Below are 19,370 nucleotides of genomic sequence, written 5' to 3'. Positions count from 1 at the left end.
AACCTTTATGGGCCTCTAACACACCCTTCTGTTCCTTCTGGTTTTTGATATCCCTTTTCAGTATTAGCACACAGTCAACAGTAGATCACTATCCAGTTAATGACACTGAGACATTAACTTCTGTATATTAATGTTTTTTTGACTCTTCAAGCTCAACAACTTGCATCAGCTAAAAAAAAGAAGTAAATACTTCTAAGAAGACAGGTGCCTTAAACCTGAATCCATCCAATGCATGGGAGGATGACTACTATTCTTTGTTTGCTCTTCTCCCTACATACAATTCATGTAGTAGAATGTGAACATATCACTACAAGACACAGCAGCACAGATGTAAGAACAACTGTTTAAAGATGTCCTTATCCTTCTCAAATCTGTCAGAAGCATCCTCACCCCTTGTTGCTTGCAGGGTTGTACCCTAAAGGGAGGCTGGACAGTGGAAAATCATTAAAGCTAATAATTCAAGTTAACTATCAGTGATTCTAAGGAAAAAATGAAATAACTGGTTTTAACTTGATAATTTATTCAATCATTTTTAGCATAAAATATCCCAGTGTTTAAGAAAAGTAAAAGGGTGTTTCAGGAGTTATGATTTTCTGACAAGAAGTATGGCAGGCAGTTTTCCTCGGTCTCAAAGATAAACACACACAAATGTAAAGCATTTATGACAGGACAGATGTACAAGGGACAGATGACAATACACAGAGCTCTCCCAGCCAGGTGAGAGTTGTGAGCTTACATCATTGCTACCTGGCACAGCAGCCAAGTCACACTTCCCACCATCCCAGGGGAACAGGGAAGGAGGTCAGGCTGTACCACTCACACCAGGGACTCTTCCCCTCCCAACCATCCCCACAGGCACCATCTGCCATCCCCAGGCACAGCCAGCGTGGCAGGGCATCACCTGGCACTGAGTAATCCATGCTGCACTTCCCTAAACTGTTCCAGCCTAGACTGACACCAGCAAGGAAAGGTGCATGACCTCTCCTGGCTTCCAGCAGCTTTGTTGCCACCTGTACACTTCCCACTCCCATAGCACAGCATAAACAGAACCAACAAGGTTCAGCTGTACCCTGGATGTGATGAGGAAGCCAGTCTGAACTTACTACACCAGTAAAACAAAATGAAACCCCCACACCCCCCACAAAAACATCCCCTAATCCTGCTTCATTTTCAAACACCCAGGAGGACAGAAAGGGGCAGCTGGGACAACTCTGGGTGGCAGTGCCAGCTGAAAGCACCTCGTTCATGTCAGTTCCTTCAGGCTTTATAAATACCCAGAGAAGAGCCAGAGGCTCTGCAGGACACAGAGCAGGAGGTGCCTCCAAGTCTCCCGGAGCTGCAGGGCAGCGTGGGACACAGCCCAGCCAGCTCCATACCAATGTCTGGACAGGGAGACTCTCCTTGCCCACAGGGTTTCTGAAGGCCTGGGTAACATATTTGGCACTAATTCAAAAAACTAATGGCATTAAAAAACCCTGTAGGAGAGATAAAGCAGTTGACAAAGGAAAAACTACGCAGACATATGTAAGAACACAAGGAATGAACTTACAGTCCTTTTAAGGATGCACTGCAAAACAAGATTCATCACAGATTGCTCTAAATATTTTGGATTTGTTTAAGAAACACACTCTTAGCGGTTTCTTTCACACAGCTAAAAAGAACATGTGCCTACTTGATTTGGGAGTCAGCATCGCCACAAGCTCTGGCCCATGACAGCAATACCCACCTTACTGACCTGAACCAAGAGAAGAACACACTCTTTCAGCAGGTGATAAACAGGTGGAGAAGAAAGGAAAAGGAGAAGAAATGCAGTTTACCTTCAATCTAGCAATTCAAGCTCAGGAGTTGCACTCACAACTCAAGAATCCCCAGCAGTGCCCTGCAGCAAACACACTCTGCCAGCATCACCATCCAATGCAGCCCTGAAGTGCCAGGAGACATGAAGCTCCAGGGTAACACCCAAGCAAACTCTGGATGCCAGAGAGGTTTTATAGGCACAACCATCCCCATCCATTTGTACTCCTTAAATCCACAGCCAGCTGGAACCAGATTCATCAGGCCCCACAGCAACTCTTGATCGTTGCACATCACATGCCCTAAATCCCAAAGGCCACCAGGACTGCCTGACAGTCTCTGCCATAAGTATCATGAGTTATAGAAAAGATAATAAAGTTTAATTTAAGTATACATCAGTTCCCTCCCCTAAGAAATGAGTAACCTTGGACTTAACATTAATCTTGTTCTAGGCCACTACAGAAGAAAACATTGCTGTCATTGCAGAAACCATTTGTAATTCCTCTTTGTAATTTAAGCTGGTATTTGGAGGAAACCAGATTATCAAGACACACTTACTCCAGCTTCTGCTAGGATTTTAATAAATTTTTACCACAGGAATCAGTTTAAAAATCTCACCTTTCTGAGAAAGAATCACACAACAGATACATTCACTCTGAAAAAAGCAAGTCAATAAAAAAAGCGACATTCAAGTACATTTGCTGGCAGAGATTGAATGGGGGAATACCACTAATCCCTCTGATTTGGAAGGAATACCCTCCAAGGAAACTATTCATGCTGAAAGGCAAGAGTTGCACTCATCACATTTCATCCAGCCTGGATTTGCAAGGAATAGGAGCCTTGATGATATGTTTACTTACTGTGGTGGGAAAAGCATTAATGGATACCTCCATCAGAACAAAGAAAAAAATTACAAACACACACAAAAATACACACACACATCACCTTAAATCTACTTTGTACACATCTCTCTCGATGTATCAGCTAAAAAGAACAGATGTGGAAAAGAATAGTCTGATACATGTTTTTTAATGAAACTTGACATTAAATTTAAAAATTAGTAAAAAGAATTTTGTACTGGAGTTGGGATGTGAAGAGGGAGTTCAACCAAACAAACAGCTGTCCTGAAGTACATTTTCCTTGCTACCTTCTGACAGATAGTATCTTCTAAGAGAAAAGAAAATAACCACTCTATCAAGAGTTCCTCATACTCCTTTAATCTTTATTTTTTACTTCGGGGTTAACTTTAAAAGTTAACTTTTTAACATCTCTCCTACAAAAGATGGATTCAAAGCAAATGGACTCTCCACAACTGATTGAGCTTAAATTTGAAAGTTTCAGTCTGAAGTTCCCAAATCCTAACAAGGCACCATCTGTCAGATGGAGCAGGGTAACACACAAACTCTTGGTCCATCAGTGTTCACAAATTTTCTTAGCATTTAACATGAACTTGTCCTATTTTATAATTTTGCTTGGCTAAGGACTGACAAGTGTTCAGCTCAGCTTAAACTTCCCAAGAGCTCCAGCTGGCAAAAACAACTCACTAAGTCACAGCGACCCACTTGGTTTCAATGGTAAAAACAGATTCTTTGGGCAAAGATATTCAATTGATAGTTAAATTGGTTTAAGGATGTCACACTAAGATCACCAGCAGAAATTTAGCTTATTGCTTTAATTATTACTGGCTAAACTGATGTACTTTTCCAGCACAGATACACAACACAACAACCAGAAACAAGCACAAGAGAATCCATGCAACCTCCATCAATCTTCCTAAGGTTATTCCTATTACAAAGAGTAATTTTTGGGGAAAAAAATGGTATCTGTAATATGCAAAATTAAATTCTGAGATGAAGGAGAGATAATTAACAGCTTTGTTTGCTGGTTCCTGTGCCTCCATCATCCCTCTTCCCCAGGAGTACAGTAGGTGTTTAAGTTAGAGAAAGAAATTCATGAAAGCTTTCAGCAGTAACAATCAGCACACAACTCCACCTGCATTCTGCCTTTCTCACCAAGATCCCTTCAGACCATTTTGTAATTTTGCATTACAAAACTTGTATGAACATGGTTTTGGGTTTTATGTACAACTACACCGTCACAAGCAACATTAAATACTTGCAAACCCATGTTTTTAAATATAAAAACAGCCCTTCCCACACAGGTTAAATCAGAAAGTGTGAAGTATTTTAAGTAACATTAGAACAGTGAAAAAAAAAATCATTTTTGAAAAACCAAAGGGAAAAAATAGCCTAATATTTAATACAATTACTATCAGAATACAAGATAAATACCCATGTAAGGCATAGGAACAACCTCCAACAACTGATTGTTGGTACTCAGAAACTCAAAAAATATCACATAGAATTTCAGCTGCTTCATTTCAGAAGGAAAAAAGCTTATAAAGAACTGGAGGTATCAGGAAATACTGAGGCATCTCTTTCCAAAAGGAAGCGTGCATGTCTATGCACACTATACACACAACACAAAAATAAACTGGAATATTTATTAGCTCAGAGAAACCAAACACAGCATACCCACAGAAACATTTACACCTGATCAAATATGTTAAACAAAGCAGCTCCACTAATTAGGTTTTTGATTACAACCACGAAGTGACTTTGTGAAACATTAAGGAACAGCATGAGACATACTAGCAGAGCCAGAGTTTCAAATGAAGTGTTTTACTCTAAAAATAGTTGCATATTTCAAGTGTTGAACCTGCTCGTATGCTGGGGCACACGATATCTGCTTCTGGGAAGCTACAGCACAGAAATTAACTCACAAGGTCAATAACTGAAGAAAACCCTGCTCTCACATGGCTCTGTTCTTTAACAGCACTGCAAGAATTATCCAGTATTTCCTTAGGAGAGCACTAAAATACAAAACAAAATTGGTATTTGAACGTTTTTTTGAAGCAGCCGACTACAAAAATACTTTCAGAAAGCCTGTAAACATTTACAACACAGTATGTGTATTAATACAACATTATTACTTTCAAGGTCAGTATTACACATGCAGTTTCTTGGAGCTACATATTTTGGTGTTATTTTTAACATCTGACAGAGCATCTTGTACTGTTGCAAGCTCTACACTGTTTACAAATACTCCCAAGCTGCAGCTGCTGACTCTACAGAGTATGTCTTGCCATAGCAAAAAGAAGAGTAATTTTAATTATCCAGTAATGGCATTTTTTACAGTACTATATGCACTCACATTCTGTTGATTTGCTTTGTAATTTTTCCACCTTTTGACAATTATATGGAACAACAGGATTTGGTTACAAGAATATCCATTTCTACAAAAGGTCAAAAAAGTCCAAGTACACTTGAGAGACACGTCTAACCCTGTTCAGATTATGGATGAACTTCACAGCCTCTCTTAGCAGGTGCTATTTCAGGAACCTCTACATTTGGCTTACTTTTTTAAATGGAAATGCAGAGATAAAAAAAGCTGGTTTGAAATCAAATGCCAAGTTTCTGTTTTAATTCTTCATTCTCCCAAAATACTTAACCACCAGCACAAGAGCAGAAGGTAGCAGTAAACAACTTACCCACACAAGCATTTAGGAACAGCCAGTCAGTCTTTTTCATTCTATTTTTTATTTGCTTTAGTTTTTTGAAGTCAACTTCAAGCTCCTCCTTGCTGCCAACAGCTCCAGCCAATTCAATTCTTTGGAAGTCCATTTTCACATCAGATTCACGTTTGGTTGTTGGTGGAGATCTTCTTTGACTATTACCACTACTACAGCTGCCTCTCCACCGAGCCCTGTCTTGCTCATTTATGATGGAAGAAGCCTCTTCTGTATCTGCCAGTTCTATTGCTTCGATGTTGTTGGGTCTGGGGTGATCACATACAACACATTTCCTGGCCTTGGCCCAGTTTTCATATGTACAAACAGAACAAGTCCAGTGCTGAGCCCTTATGTTTAGTTTATTTCTGTCATTGTATTCCTCACACGGATCCACAGAAAAAGGGACCGGTCTGGACCCGGAGCCTGAAGACTGAGGAGACTCCGTGGGACTCCTGGTCCTGCGCTGAGACAAGCACTGGGTACACCTTATAGCTCTTGGCCAGTTCAAGTACGTGCACATGTGGCACGACCATTTATTTGCACTTTCCATACTGTAGGATGATTTAACCCTTGGTCTTGCACTGGAATCCGGGCATATCAAAGGACTGCTCCCTCCTTCAGTGCTTGTAGGATCCCAGTCCCTCCCGATATCACTGGAACCACTTTTGAAAGGATCTTCTGTGATAATTGTTCCACTGGGTCTCTGGGCACGACACATGGTGCACTTGATTGCAGAAGGCCAATTCTCATATGTACAATACTCACAGGCCCATTTAATTCCACGCTCTGTCATCGTGCACTCCTTGAAATGAACTGCGGCGGGCAGAAAGCTGAGGGGTCAGAACACACCATCAGTACACAGTGCCAGCAAAGGAGCTGCTCAAAACAAATAAATGAGATTTAACCCAGTGGATATTAAAATCAGGCTGGAAAAATGGGCAGTCTTTTTTATTTTATATCATTACAACATCTAAGGGGAGTAAAATCACTATGAAAAGGGTAAGACTTGACCTACTGGCATTTCACATGCAGAATTAGTGTAAAAATGAGAAAAAGACTCAGTCCTACATTTCTAAAACTCTTCAAACTTGCACAGAGACTTCCAAACAAATTCAGAATATGCATTAAGTGCTGAGAATACTGGACAAGAGACCAGTACAGCTACAGAAACAAGTTATAAATATTAAATTGTTAAAATAAAATTCAATATGAATACAGCAGTACAAGAAAAGGAACACAAAGTCTAGGTCCTGTAATAGACCTTACATGATTTGGAAGGAAGGGTGTGTATCTGGTGGGCAGTTACACAGTGAGTAAGCAGTTCTTCCAGAAAAGGAGTGTGTTGGAATTCATGTAAAATACTTACAATTTGAAAATTTTAGAAATGTGCTTAACCAAGACTAGGTCTTGACTGGACATCACCCATATCAGTAGTGTTACAAAGTGAAAATGCCACTTGAAAGCAGGCACAAGCTGTGTGTGTTGCCAGGCTAAGACAGTATTTTCATGCAACAAATTCAGATTTCAACTCACTTTTTCTCTAATGAAGAGGGGATTCTGTCTTCATGCTGGCTCAGATCTTTTCTTCAGATTGCCGAATACAAAGGATGAGCGTAAGCAGATAACTATTTCTGTAAACAAAATGAAAATAGACTCATTATAGGCTTCCTACTGGACCTGAGTAACCAGAAAGTTAATGATTAAATGCCACACCTATTCTAATCCAAATTTACTTGGTTAAACCCAGTCATGACCTGCTGAGGCCACAAGAGACTGGTTAAAATAAACCAGTATTTATAAAAAACCAGTGGTCACAGAAGTGGTCAATCTGCTGAAGTAAATGAAGTAAATCCAAGCAACAAGTTCACACCAAAACATCCACGAACACTCTTACTGCAATCTGAAACTTTGGATTGGGAAGGCAGAAAAAGCTTTGTGTAGAAAGCATAATAGAGGGAAAGGCTGAGGCAGATAGATAAAGGACAAACAAACATACACAGCGTTTCCTCCCTTACCCAGGAATAGTTATCCAGCGTGTAAAACTCAACAAAGTGCTGGTTTCACTTTGTTGAATGCAAAACTGATTAAATACAAACCTGCCACATCACTTGACCAACACTTCTTATTTATCATATTACAACCCTCTCAGCTAACAAAACCATCTGGAGCCTAGGAAACTAAAACTCACAAGCTGCACAACAGAATTAAACTCAAAACCCGACACATCAACCCAAAAATTAGTTAATACCTGTTCCCCAGTTAGGCAATGTTTTACAAGTTAGTACATTCTTCACTGAAATATCTTCACACACACCTTGCTCCACCAAGGCATAGCTCAAAGTTCTACTTAAATTTGTCAGCCTTATTCCTACTATCTCCTTCTGAGGACTCTGGCACAGAACGAGGGATTTTTCCAAGAGCTCAAGTGATCTATTCAGCAGATCAGGTGGCTGCATGAATGAGGGGCTATCGCATGGCCGGGACAGAGGAGAGGGCAGCACTATCCTTTTCCATAGCAATCCATATTTATGCTGCATGAAAGCAGAGGAGCAATCAGGAACACAGAAAGCTCTCTCTTAAAGCTCAGGTTCCATAGCACCGGTTTGAACAGCCTGCAGAGAACTTCACTCCCACCTCTACGTTATAAAACTGTGTCAGACTGAGGAATGTGCTGAAAAGGCAATCAGATTTCCTGCTGCTTCTGCTCCACCATTCCTGACAGATGTCCATGCCCATTTATAATGGGGAAAAAAGGAGCTGGATTATACCAAGCACCCCATAACTGTGACAAAGTAAGTGAAAAATGCATACATGTATACAGGAGAATATAAAGTTAATTTGATTTTACTAAAGGTGACTTTGCAAAGAAGACTTTTTGGGAATTTTAAGGAAAAAAAAAAAAGTTTCTCTACTTTGCCAAAACACCTCCTATATGTGTACACTAGATACTAGGTTTATCTATTCCATTTGGTCAAAGCTTTTCCCCCAATTCCCAAAATAAGGTTTTTAATTACTTTCTTAATAAGCTTATTCTCTCTAGAAACATTAGAGTTTTTTTAGGAATTAATGTGTTGTAGTTAGAAACACAGGAGAGTTGAACAGGGTTTTCAGAACAGAGAAGGCAGAAGCACACTGCCTGTGCACCTGCCCACTGCCACCAACAGATTGCGCCACCAAGGACCACCAAAAGTGGCTGTTCCAATACTCCAATACTTGAGAATAATTCCTACTGGAGCAGAAATTGGTATGGCTGGAGTAGGTGATGCTTCCCATCAAATCCATAAACAGTGTGTGATGGGAACCTGTAACTGTACATGGTTTCTTCCCTGCCCTAGTTTGTAAGGCCTTAAACAAAGCAGTTCTCACTGCAGACAAATCCCAACCCACATTTGGGATGGGGCATGAAAACAAGAAATCATCTGTTTTAGTGATATTAAGACTGGGAAAGGAGATTGCAGTTCAAGTTGGAAAGCAGCTGGCTGCAAAAACAATCTAAACAAGTACTGAGATACTACTTAGGAAACAAAATAGCTCAGGACATCCCACGTTACAGGAAAGCTTTTATACATATCACAAGATCAGCTTTTTAGCTGCAATTATCTTCTGTGCCCCTTAAAAAGCAGATGCTCTCAGACATAATTCTTAGAGAGGCTGAGTATCTGCAGCTTTGAAAGCCTCTGAGATATGAGCTCACCACCTCTGAACACAAGGCCTCGGGTTATTATGAAGTAAAGAATATAAAAAGGTTCAATAGAGCAACGCAATTTCTCTTCCTTGACAGCTCTGCCAACATCAAGTACAGTGAGGAAATTCAGCATTGTGTTGGTTTTTTTTACTGTTTTTCACTTGAACTGACCTCCAATTCTACCCACCACAGTAGCTACCCATGGATGGGTCTGGTGGGAGCAGAGCTGGAGGTCAGAGACACGAGACCCATCCAATTCTGTTTGCACCAAGAACTGCAGTGACAGGACAAGGGGAAATGGCTTCACACTGAAAGGGAGTAGGTTTAGATTAGGCATTAGGAAGGAATTGTTCCCTCTGAGGGTGGGAAAGCCCTGGCACAGATTGCCCAGACAAGCTGCGGATGCCCCTGGATCCCTGGAAGAGGCCAAGGAGCTTGGATCAACCAGGATAGTGGAAGGTGTCCCTGCCCATGGCAGGGGATTGGAACAAGATGAGCTTTAAGGTCTCTTCCAACCCAGACCATTCTGTGATTCAATGATTTACTGGTGATACAGCATCACCATCCAGCCACAGCAGTTTGATGCTTATTACATTTTTTCCCAATTCCTTCTCTGACTTTGTTTTCAAGTCAACTTGTTATTTTGGATTCCTCACAGAGGAGAAGCTGAATCATGGAGCACCTCCTCTGACAGAGAAATAGCAACACAGTGACTGTGAAGTGCAGGTGCATGCCTTTATGTCCAAAATGCATGAGCAGACAAGAAATTAAAACCCACAAAACTTCAAACAAATTCCAGTTGATCAGTTTAGACAGTGTGCTGAGTATCTTCTGAACACACTTGTAGAGTAACTCAATACATTGAAGAAAATATATTAAGTTCTGATAAATAAGGAACGAAAAAAAAAATAAAACCTTATCAGATCACTTTTTTACTACATAAAGTCAGTTGTAAAAGGTGACCTAGAATAACTAGAATTTTTTAACAAAATTCTTCATTTTAGGTGCACAGGAAAACACAAAACAGCTCGCAGAAATTGGGAAGAAACAATAAAGTTCTCAAATACCACTTTTAGGACAGGATATATTACACTCCCCTCAATTTAATTATTTGCTGTGTCCAGAAGTTGTTTTTCCCTTGGCTCAAACAAGGAACAATATGGAGCTCCACTTCATTAAACGATCAAGCCCCCCCCCCGTAAACAAGCCAGATGCTGATTTAGACCAGTCTACACTACGGATTTTAGCTGGGATGGTGCTGGCATCTGTGCTGGCTGAAACCTTACGTAATTCCACCAACCAGATCTGTGTTCCCACCTCAAATTCATTTTGTTCATGTCCACAGATTTTCAAATAAAACTGCTTCTGTGTTTACAGGGAAAAAGGGAGCTCAAGGTGCTAGCTTCAGCCTTCTGCAAGACAAATCAAGAACCACCCTCCTTCCCCCCATGCAGCTGCCTCTCATAAGCTGCTCCAAAAAAAAAGGCAGGCTGGTTTCTTCATTTTAAAAACACTAAAGCAACTTTTCAGATGAACACAGTAAGCAGAAGTACCTTTTTCTGAAAGAAAGGGATCTCTATAACCAAATGTAGAATCTCTTAATTCAGCACTTCAGGAGTATAGAAAGTAAAACCTTTCACAAATCCCAGCCTAATTTTCCAAAGTGCACATTAACTGACCATCTTCTCTTACCTTACCAAACTAACTCTACCTTCAGCTATTTGCTCTTCTTTCTCAATAATTCAGTATAAGCCTCCACAGATATATTAAAAGCACAAAGATTGAACTTGGGCTTCTGTAGTTTGATGGGAACTAACAATAAGCTCCATTGTCATCTCCGCAAATTAATTTTAATAAAATTAAGAACCCTGACCTCGTCAATGGAACAAACAGATCAGATCAGCACTGGATCTGGAAGCTTTGCAGTAGCATCAATGCATTATAATAAAGAATGGAAAGATTACTGTGAAGTATTTTCTTCATTAGCCCGAACACACTGAAGCAAGAAATTTAATAAGCAAGCAGAGTTTGCTTCGGTTCTTAGGACAGTTCTTTAAAAAGGCAACAATTCGGTCCCAAACAGAGCAGCAGAAAGGAGAAAACACTCTGTCATCTCAGCAAAAGCACACTGAAATAATTTTCCACAAGCTGCTCTGTGAGATGGGGGTTTTACTTGGGAAATGTTGATTTCCTTGAAGAACACCAGCTGGCTGTTTGCAGGAACTGGACCCAAACTGCAGCAGCCACAGAAGGCACAAACCCTTCTCACCAAACTGTACAAGCAGGATTGGGAGGCTTCTGTCCAACTGCATCATCCTCCCATCCTCATGGCAGCAAGAACACACACAGATCACCTCTGGCTCTGCTGATAAATGGAGCTGCTCCTCTGCTCCCTCCAACGCCAGCAGCAGGGACAAGGCTGCTGTCTCAAGAGAAGCATCATCCAGGTAAGACTGGCACAAATCTGATTTCCATTAAACACCAAATCACTCCCATGCATATCACAACACAAAATATAAAATACAGCATTAATGGTGCATGAGAAAAAAAAACCTGAAAATATTTTTGTCGGAACTGAGTAACTATTTACAATCTAGCTCAAAGTGATTTCTAACATTTTCTTCACTTTTGATAGTCCAGATCACCAAAAATACTCCTTACTGTAGATTTTTAGCTATGACCTGCCTCACTACCTAAAACTTTTCATCTTATAAGTGAGGAATGAGTTAAAATCCAGGAGACTTCAGCTCTCACTAAGAAACACAATGCAAGAAACACAGTTCTCTTAACCAAAAAAAGCAGGAAAGTAAGAATTAACTTCTGAACACATTCAGAAGTCTGTTCATTGGGTGAATTCAGATGGATTTCATTTACATAAAATTAATAAAAAATTGTTTTCATTCTGCTTTATGGATTCGTATCTCATTTCAAAGCGTCTTAAATCTACTTTATTAGGTATTTATGGTATTCAGAAAAATTACGCTGATTTTGCTTCAGCTTTCTTTTCAATATTCTATTCACACTTCCAACCCAACTGCTGACTTTTCATAAGCAAAAGAATTTATATGCAGCTTTAAGGCAAGAGGATGTCCAATTCTGCTAATGCTCCACACACTAAGAAGGAAAACATCTGGGAGGTTTCTGATCTTTGGAGACATCTGAAATAAAAGACTGACAATGAACTTTACGATTAAATCTACAACTTAATGTAAACGGATGCTTCTGCAAAAGCTGGAAACATTATAGAATTGACAGATATTTGAGAATAGTACATTTTCTCTTTCTGCTGTCTTTTTTTTTATTCAAATATTTATCTCTTAAAGCATTTCTGTGCTCTTAGCCGCTACAATTAACCCTCTTGTGTAACTTGCACAGTGCAAGTTTGCATTTTACTCATTACTCATCTCAAATGGGTCAAACTCCATCTAGCTCTATTAACTTTGTGACTGAAACCTAGGAAAATCTTAACTGCTGAAAACAACCTATAAAAACCCAGGAGCAGCAGCCTGCTGTTCAGTTCTCTTTCTTTGTCAGGGCTGCTTTTTTTGTTTTAAGCTCAATTAAAAGTGAACAACTGTCCAGATGAGACATGAGATGTTACTACACATTAGGATGGACTAAACATGACCAACTGCTTAGAAACCAACACCATTTGGGCAAACAAGGGTAAGCAGTTTAACAGTTACATAATGCACAACATCTCCCACACGACACTAATCAAAATCCAAGCAAAATGACTTAAAATAATGAGCTATGATAGAGCATTTGCATAAATACAGTCAGCAGCATTTAATGAATTTGACCATGAACAGCAACAGATGAATAACTGACTTGAGATCTACAGTAACAAACATATACAGTAGAACAACAGAACCGTTAAAACTTCATTTTTAAAACGACATTAGCCTTGGACAAAGTACAGAAGTTGAACAAGATGTTTCTTTATAAAAAGTGAGGTCAAATACAAAAACAGTTTATCTGTGTTTAGACTGTGCCTCCAACACCAGACCCATTTTTGTTTAGCTCTCAGCCATCCTTACACACAAAGAGAAAAACCAGATGTCACGCTCTGACTGAAAACACACTGTGGAGTCAGACATCAAAACTCTGAAACACTTAAACCTGTCCAATGGCAGGAACATTACACCAAGACCTGTACATTCTCTAGTAATTATCCCCTGGACCTCCTCAATACTGCCTGACCATAAATTAGAGCAGGGCTACACACACCATTCAGAGGAGGAAAACCACCTGCCTCCGAAGGAAACATGGAAACACACACTCAGCATCACTCTTGGGCAGTTTGCTCCTAATTAATGTCAAGCCACATCCAGATACAGCTAAGGACTGTCTTTGGTATGAGCATTTGCAATTGGAATACACTTAAGGCAAGTCCCAGCTCAAGTGAGTCAAACAAATTACATTCATTTTATGCAGTTCTTCCTAAGGTGCTGGCAAGGCAGCAAAGTATCCAAAAGGGGGAAAAAGAAAAAACAGTAGCCAAAATGCTATTATCACAGCACACAAAGTCCACTAGTGTGGATGCTGTTGATTAACACAGTACAAAGCACTAGTGTCAAATATCATAGGGAAAACAAATCCAAACTCCTTCTAGAGACAGAGTGATTCCAGTTCTTTATTTTAAATCACTTTTTTTTTTTTTTTTAACCATAAGATTAGTAATCTGTATTTTGGTCACAATTCGTATCTCTGAGTTAATCACTGCAGGGTACTCTGCACTCCTGGAAAGTTTCAGAGTAACAACTCTAAAACAGAAATAACAGGTTCTGGGGTGGGAGTAAGTTTCTACTAAAGGCAACATTGAACAACCTTCTTTAAATAAACCTTTAAAAGCTATGAGGTGACACTTCTTTTTATCCCTGCCAGTGGGGAGGTGAAGAATAAAAAGTAAACAGTTCAGCAGCCTATCTCAGCCCTTCAGCAAGCCAAAAATGAGCTTCTCAGCAGGCAGCCAGTAAGGGCAAGCCTTCACAGGTAAAACCTAAACCCACTGGCCCATCTGTCAGACGGTGTCAATGACAAGCACAAGTCCAGGACAAAGCACCCAGGGCAGTGAGAACCAGCAAAAACCAAAAGTATATCATCAACACTCCTTGAACCCAAGACCTCTAGACTGAGCCTGTTCCAGGGGAGTACTGAAATAACAGCAGGGAATAAATATGCCAGCTGTCTCTACAGATCCCTGCTTAGATACTGGGAAGATGATTGGAGACTCAAGGAATACTTTCAAGCCCATTAGCCTGAGACATGCACAAGCCGAGCTCTCAGAGTGCACTTACAGTCCCAACAACCACGAAAAACAAGACTGTCCCATAAACCAGCAATCATCATCACAAAGCAAACTTCCTATTTTTTGCTGGAATTACACACATTTATGAGATTTATGATAGATGTTTTTCTTCCCAGATAATCAACTGACTGCATCAAGAACCACATAGTTTTTAAATGAGTGGACCTATAAAAGTGTGTGTAAATTCAAAGTCGCTAAAAAATTACTGATCAAAATAGTTCTAACACACTGGGGGGGAAAAAAAAAACCAAAAAAACCACCCAGACCACTCAAGTTTATTCTTCCTTCCAAAGTCAAATAAATCATGGTTCTGACAGTTTTCTTTAGCTCAGGAACACCAACTCGTGAATATCTAGAAATTACCAAGAAAACCAACAGACCTTACCAAAGTTTCTTAATTCCTACAAACTCCACAGTAACCCCCATCTTTCTCTGATTTATTAAAAACAGCTTCTTACAACCAGATGCTAAATCAAACTGAAGTCAAAGAACCACATGGAGGGTTTTAAACCTTAACATTTGATTACAGAAGTAATGGCAAACATAACCCAAATAAAACAGCACCGTGTCCTGGCTTCTGGCACAGCAGGAGGATGGGGAAGGGGAGAAAACTGCAGCCTCCTTGCTCACAAGTCACAGTTCCAGACACAAGTCCTACTTACACAGCCCTATTTACATGTGCCAAAGCAGACACAAGTCCTTCCTTCCAGCCCCCCCCATGACCTGGACAAAAGGTTACATGTCTGCTTTTCACTTTCTACCTAGGTCTTCAGTACTTCAGGTATTTTCAGCTCAGTTCTGAACTTAAATCCTGTGTCTTGTCCAGCATTTTTCTTAGAAGTAATAACTGCCCTTAATTTAAAGTCTGCAAGCCATTGTCAGCAAAAAAAAAAAAAAAAAAAAAAATCCAACTTAGTAGACCATAATAAAAAATAAACAAACAAGCAAACAAAAAAATAAAAACAAACCATGCAGTAGTATCCTTGTCTTAAGAACAAGCAGAACAGATTACATCAAGACAAACCCAAATAACCAAAGGGAAAAATGCCAACTTAATTATATCTCCTGTACAATAGAAAATGTAAAAGGGTTGCAAAGTTGGCTGCTTCCTAGGCAAGATGCTCTGCACATACCAGTCACTACCAATCTTTCCACTGTATTACCTCCCCATGTTCCTTGTAAAAAATCTACTTTTCCTTCTGCTTTCTTGAACCAGACTCCGTATCAGCCCCCTCTTGAGTTCTCTCTTCAAACATCACTGCCCTCATTCCCTGCTCCATCCCATCCACACCTCTCCTCTCCCTGGTCTTTGCCAAAGTGAGTTTCTGCATAAAGGGACATCAGCTCAGGAAAAAAAAAGTTATTTTGAAAAACATAAGGTGGACACAACTCCAGTCTGAGTACAGAACTTGGGAATACCTGCCTATGCCACAAAAGAAGAAACAGAAAATCATAAATATTATTATAGATTAACACACTCTTAGAATTGTTGTTGAAGTATGACAGTTCTTCTTTTAAAGTACGTTAACTGGTAGACCCCAAAGTGGTAATTATTAATCTTGCATGTCAAGAAAGTTCCAAAAGAATTAACTACAAAGAGCAGCTGTGCTCCAGCCACAGATGATGCAAAAATGAGCACAGTCACAATCCTGTGCAAGCTGAGGCAATGACAGCTACACAAGAAATGCTATGAAAAGTACCAGGTAAGTGTCTGGATCCCAAATGTTCGAAATCTTAATTTTAAGACAGATGCTTTAAGGTGTAACAAATTCCATTCAACTGACATTACAAAGTTACAATTATCTATATTACTAAACTGATTTTACCAAGCTACGCCATCTGACAAGAGAAATGGCAAACTCTTCACTAGCTGTGTTGAAAAAAAATCTCTTTTCAACTCTGCCTCATTTCCCTCCTCATACATAGTACTATTTAAAAAAAAAAAAATTAAGAACTCTATTACAGCTAAGCCAGCCATTTTCAGCTGCCAAACTAAAGTTTAGTTCCATTTTAGTACCAGGAGACTGTGGATCATAATTCATGCAGTTAAATTGAGGATTACTTGTTGACATCAATTTTGAACAGCCCAAAATAACCCAGTCCTCAAATTTTGGGGGGAGGAAAGGGCATGAGATTACTAAGAGAACTGGCAGTAGCAGTTTAAATGCTTTGCTGTGATTAGCTGAGAGCACATCACGACAAAGAATGTATTGATGTGAAGTTGTGCTAGAACTGATACAGCAAAGAGAAGCTGGAAAGAGAAACATTAACACCCAAGTTAATACCACATGAAGAAGCCAGTAAATCTCACTTTAAAGTGCCTAAGAGAAAATTTGATTATTTGATTGACTGTATTAAAAATAACCTCCCATTCAATCAGTAAAGTATTTCCTACTTACACTTCTGACTTATTTACAGATCCTTCTTGCAAAGGGCACCAAAGACGGGTGGGAACTCCTGTCCCTGAGGAATTTACAGGTCAAACAACACACAATGAGAATGGCCACACACAAAGCTACAAATGTCCCCTTGACCCATTCTGAGCTAAGTCTCCAATTAAAGTCACGCTTCTGTGATGAACCGTTGATGCTTTTGTGCCACTCAGCATTCCAATTACATTAATATTTGTAATTATGCTTCTGAGAAAATGCTAATAGACACAACTCCACAAGAACAGTTCACAGCCTCGCCGGTGTCACCCCCACCTGCCTGCCCTTGCTTAAGCAGCAGAAGGAAAGTAAAGGCAGCAATTTCTTTTTCCTTCAAGAGAACTACACCACATAATTAGAGTTTCACAAATCCCAAGAAATACAAAGCATCCAAAGGCTTTATTCTCTTTGAATGCTGTGACGGACTTAAACCAGAGGTGATCTTTCACATATGACATTCCAGACTCCACATGCTGAGACACCAACTCAGCTTGGCCTTCAGAAGGAGGCCAGCAAAACAGTTCCAGAACACCTCCTGCTGCTTACCTGTTTGCCCCTCCCTGAGCAACTACTGAGAAAGGGGGGAAAAAATAAATAAGCCTCACAAACCTCTTCTGTGGTCACCAAAGACCAACAAGCAGACGGAAAAACAAAATTAATTACAACAGATCCCTCCTGAACTACTGTTAAAAGACAACACAACAGAGCAAGCTCTAAGAAGAGAAGGAGGGAGTTACTATACAGAAGACATCTCACCTTTCAATTTTTGTACCAGCAAACACATCAAAGCACTAAACTCACATGCCAGCTCCAGCACTTGTGACACCGCAGGCAGCTGGTGAGCACAGACTGTTCAAGCACAGCACAAAGCCCGTCAAACAACGTTTGTTTACTACATCAACCCCCAAGAATTCCAGAAAAAGTTGTCATTATTGCCATCGCTGAAAGTCACCGTGGCAGCAGAAAGTTCTCAGCAGCCGGGCTGTGCCAGCTGTGTAGGACACCCGGATCCATCTTCTCCATCATTTCTCCCACCCGCTGCTCCCAAGGGAGCGGTGACTGCTGTGGGGACAGGCTGATTCTGTCACTCCCAAGGGAAGACTCACAGACACATCAAAAGGACTCACAGACACATCCATGACCTCCGCAGACAAGTTTATCTTATCCTGCCAGGAAGCTGCTGCAGTCTGGGTCCGTGAAGGCAGACAGGGAGGCGCTGGCAGCGTGGATTACCAAGGTCTGCCTCGCTCCTTAATCCAACTTTCCCAATTTTTGTTTAGACTTCGGTTCCCAAAGAGGAGCTCGACTTTGAAATATTTCTCACACTGTACTTATGATAAAGCATCGACAATACTTGATCACAGAATCACAGAATGAATCACAGAGTGGTTTGGGCTGGAAGGGACCTTAAAGATCATCTCGTTCCAACCCCCTGCCATAGACAGGGACACCTTCCACTATCCCAGGTTGCTCCAAGCCCCGTCCAACCTGGCCTTGGACATTTTCAAGAATGGGACAAGCAATATCATGGAAGTTCTGCTACCCAAAATCCACAGACACAACCCATCACTCCCATCACCTACTCCACCACCGCGTGCAGATCCACACAGGCACATCCGAACACGAACAAAATCAAACCAGGAGGGTGGGAAGAAGTGTGAGGGAGGCGGCACAGGCATGATCTCACCCAGGCACACCAAGGCACTATAGCCCGGGGTCCGGAGCAGCAGCCACGGGAGAAAAATCCGAGTTTCCTGCCTTTGTACCGAGGCTGTGCCAGCCTGCCTTCCCTCAGCAAACCTTTCCACGCGGGACACCGATCGCAGCGGGATCCGGGGCCAAGCCGGAGGCGCCTCCTCACAGCCCCCCCCGACCCCGCAGCGGGTCCCCGGTGGACTCTGGCTCAGCTCGCCCCCGTCCCCCCCGCGCCCCCTGGTCCTGCAGCGCTGCCCGAGGAGGGCAGTAAGAGCACAAGATCTTTACCTCTCCGCCGAGATCCGTCCCTCAGTCCCTCAGGAACACGCTCGGAGCACTGGGAGCCGCCTGCGCCCCGCGCCGCCCCCCCCCCCTCCCGCGCTCCCCCCCCGCTCACGACATGGTCTCTCCCGAGGCGCCGCGGCTGCCGCGGCCGCGGGCGCTCCCACTTGGCGCGGCGGGGGGGGGGAGGCTCTGCCCGCGCTCCTCTAATGGCGGCGGCCGGAGCGGCCCAAAGCAAAATAAACCCCCGCACGGCCGAGCCGCACGTCAGCGCGGCCTGCCGCCCTGCGCGCCGCCCATTGGCTGGGCCCGCTCCTCACTTCCGCCAATCGACGGGCGGCTCTTTGCGCAGAGCGGTGATGTCATCGCTGCCGCGGGGCGCCGCGCGCAGGGCGGGCGCCAGGGGGCGCCGCCCGTCCCGGCCCCTCAGGGCGGGTCCCGCGGGACCCCCGGTGGGGATTCCGCCGTACCCGGCCCGGCCCTTCCCGCTCCCCTTCTTCCCGCACGGCCCCAGGAGCCCTCGGGACCCCGCGACCTTCCCCGAGCCAAACATGCGCCTGGGTCGCCGGCGGTAACGCGCAGAGCGCTGTGGAGTGGAAACGA

The 19,370-nt window shown here is 42.0% G+C and overlaps 1 protein-coding gene across 5 annotated transcripts in view; it reads right to left on the bottom strand.

Annotated features, from left to right (window-relative positions):
- Window positions 1-18,875, bottom strand: part of ZRANB1 (zinc finger RANBP2-type containing 1) — a 40,753-nt gene extending 21,878 nt beyond the window's left edge. Inside the window, exons 1-3 of one of the 5 annotated variants that reach the window (XM_058840669.1) lie at window positions 18,774-18,875; window positions 6,899-6,996; window positions 5,345-6,241 (exon numbers count right to left, since the gene is read on the bottom strand). In XM_058840669.1, the coding sequence (XP_058696652.1) occupies window positions 5,345-6,158 (814 nt within the window). In that variant the 5' untranslated portion in view covers window positions 6,159-6,241; window positions 6,899-6,996; window positions 18,774-18,875. Of the gene's footprint in view, window positions 1-5,344; window positions 6,242-6,898; window positions 6,997-7,613; window positions 7,823-18,773 lie in introns of those variants that run through there. The other 4 variants (XM_058840664.1, XM_058840668.1, XM_058840665.1 and 1 more) reach the window with 4 other exon arrangements.
- Between the last annotated feature and the right edge of the window lie 495 nt (window positions 18,876-19,370).

This window comes from Poecile atricapillus, chromosome 6, assembly GCF_030490865.1.
Source record: "Poecile atricapillus isolate bPoeAtr1 chromosome 6, bPoeAtr1.hap1, whole genome shotgun sequence".
In the NCBI taxonomy this organism is placed as follows: Eukaryota; Metazoa; Chordata; class Aves; order Passeriformes; family Paridae; genus Poecile; species Poecile atricapillus.
This window is presented reverse-complemented; position numbering and strand designations above follow the sequence as displayed.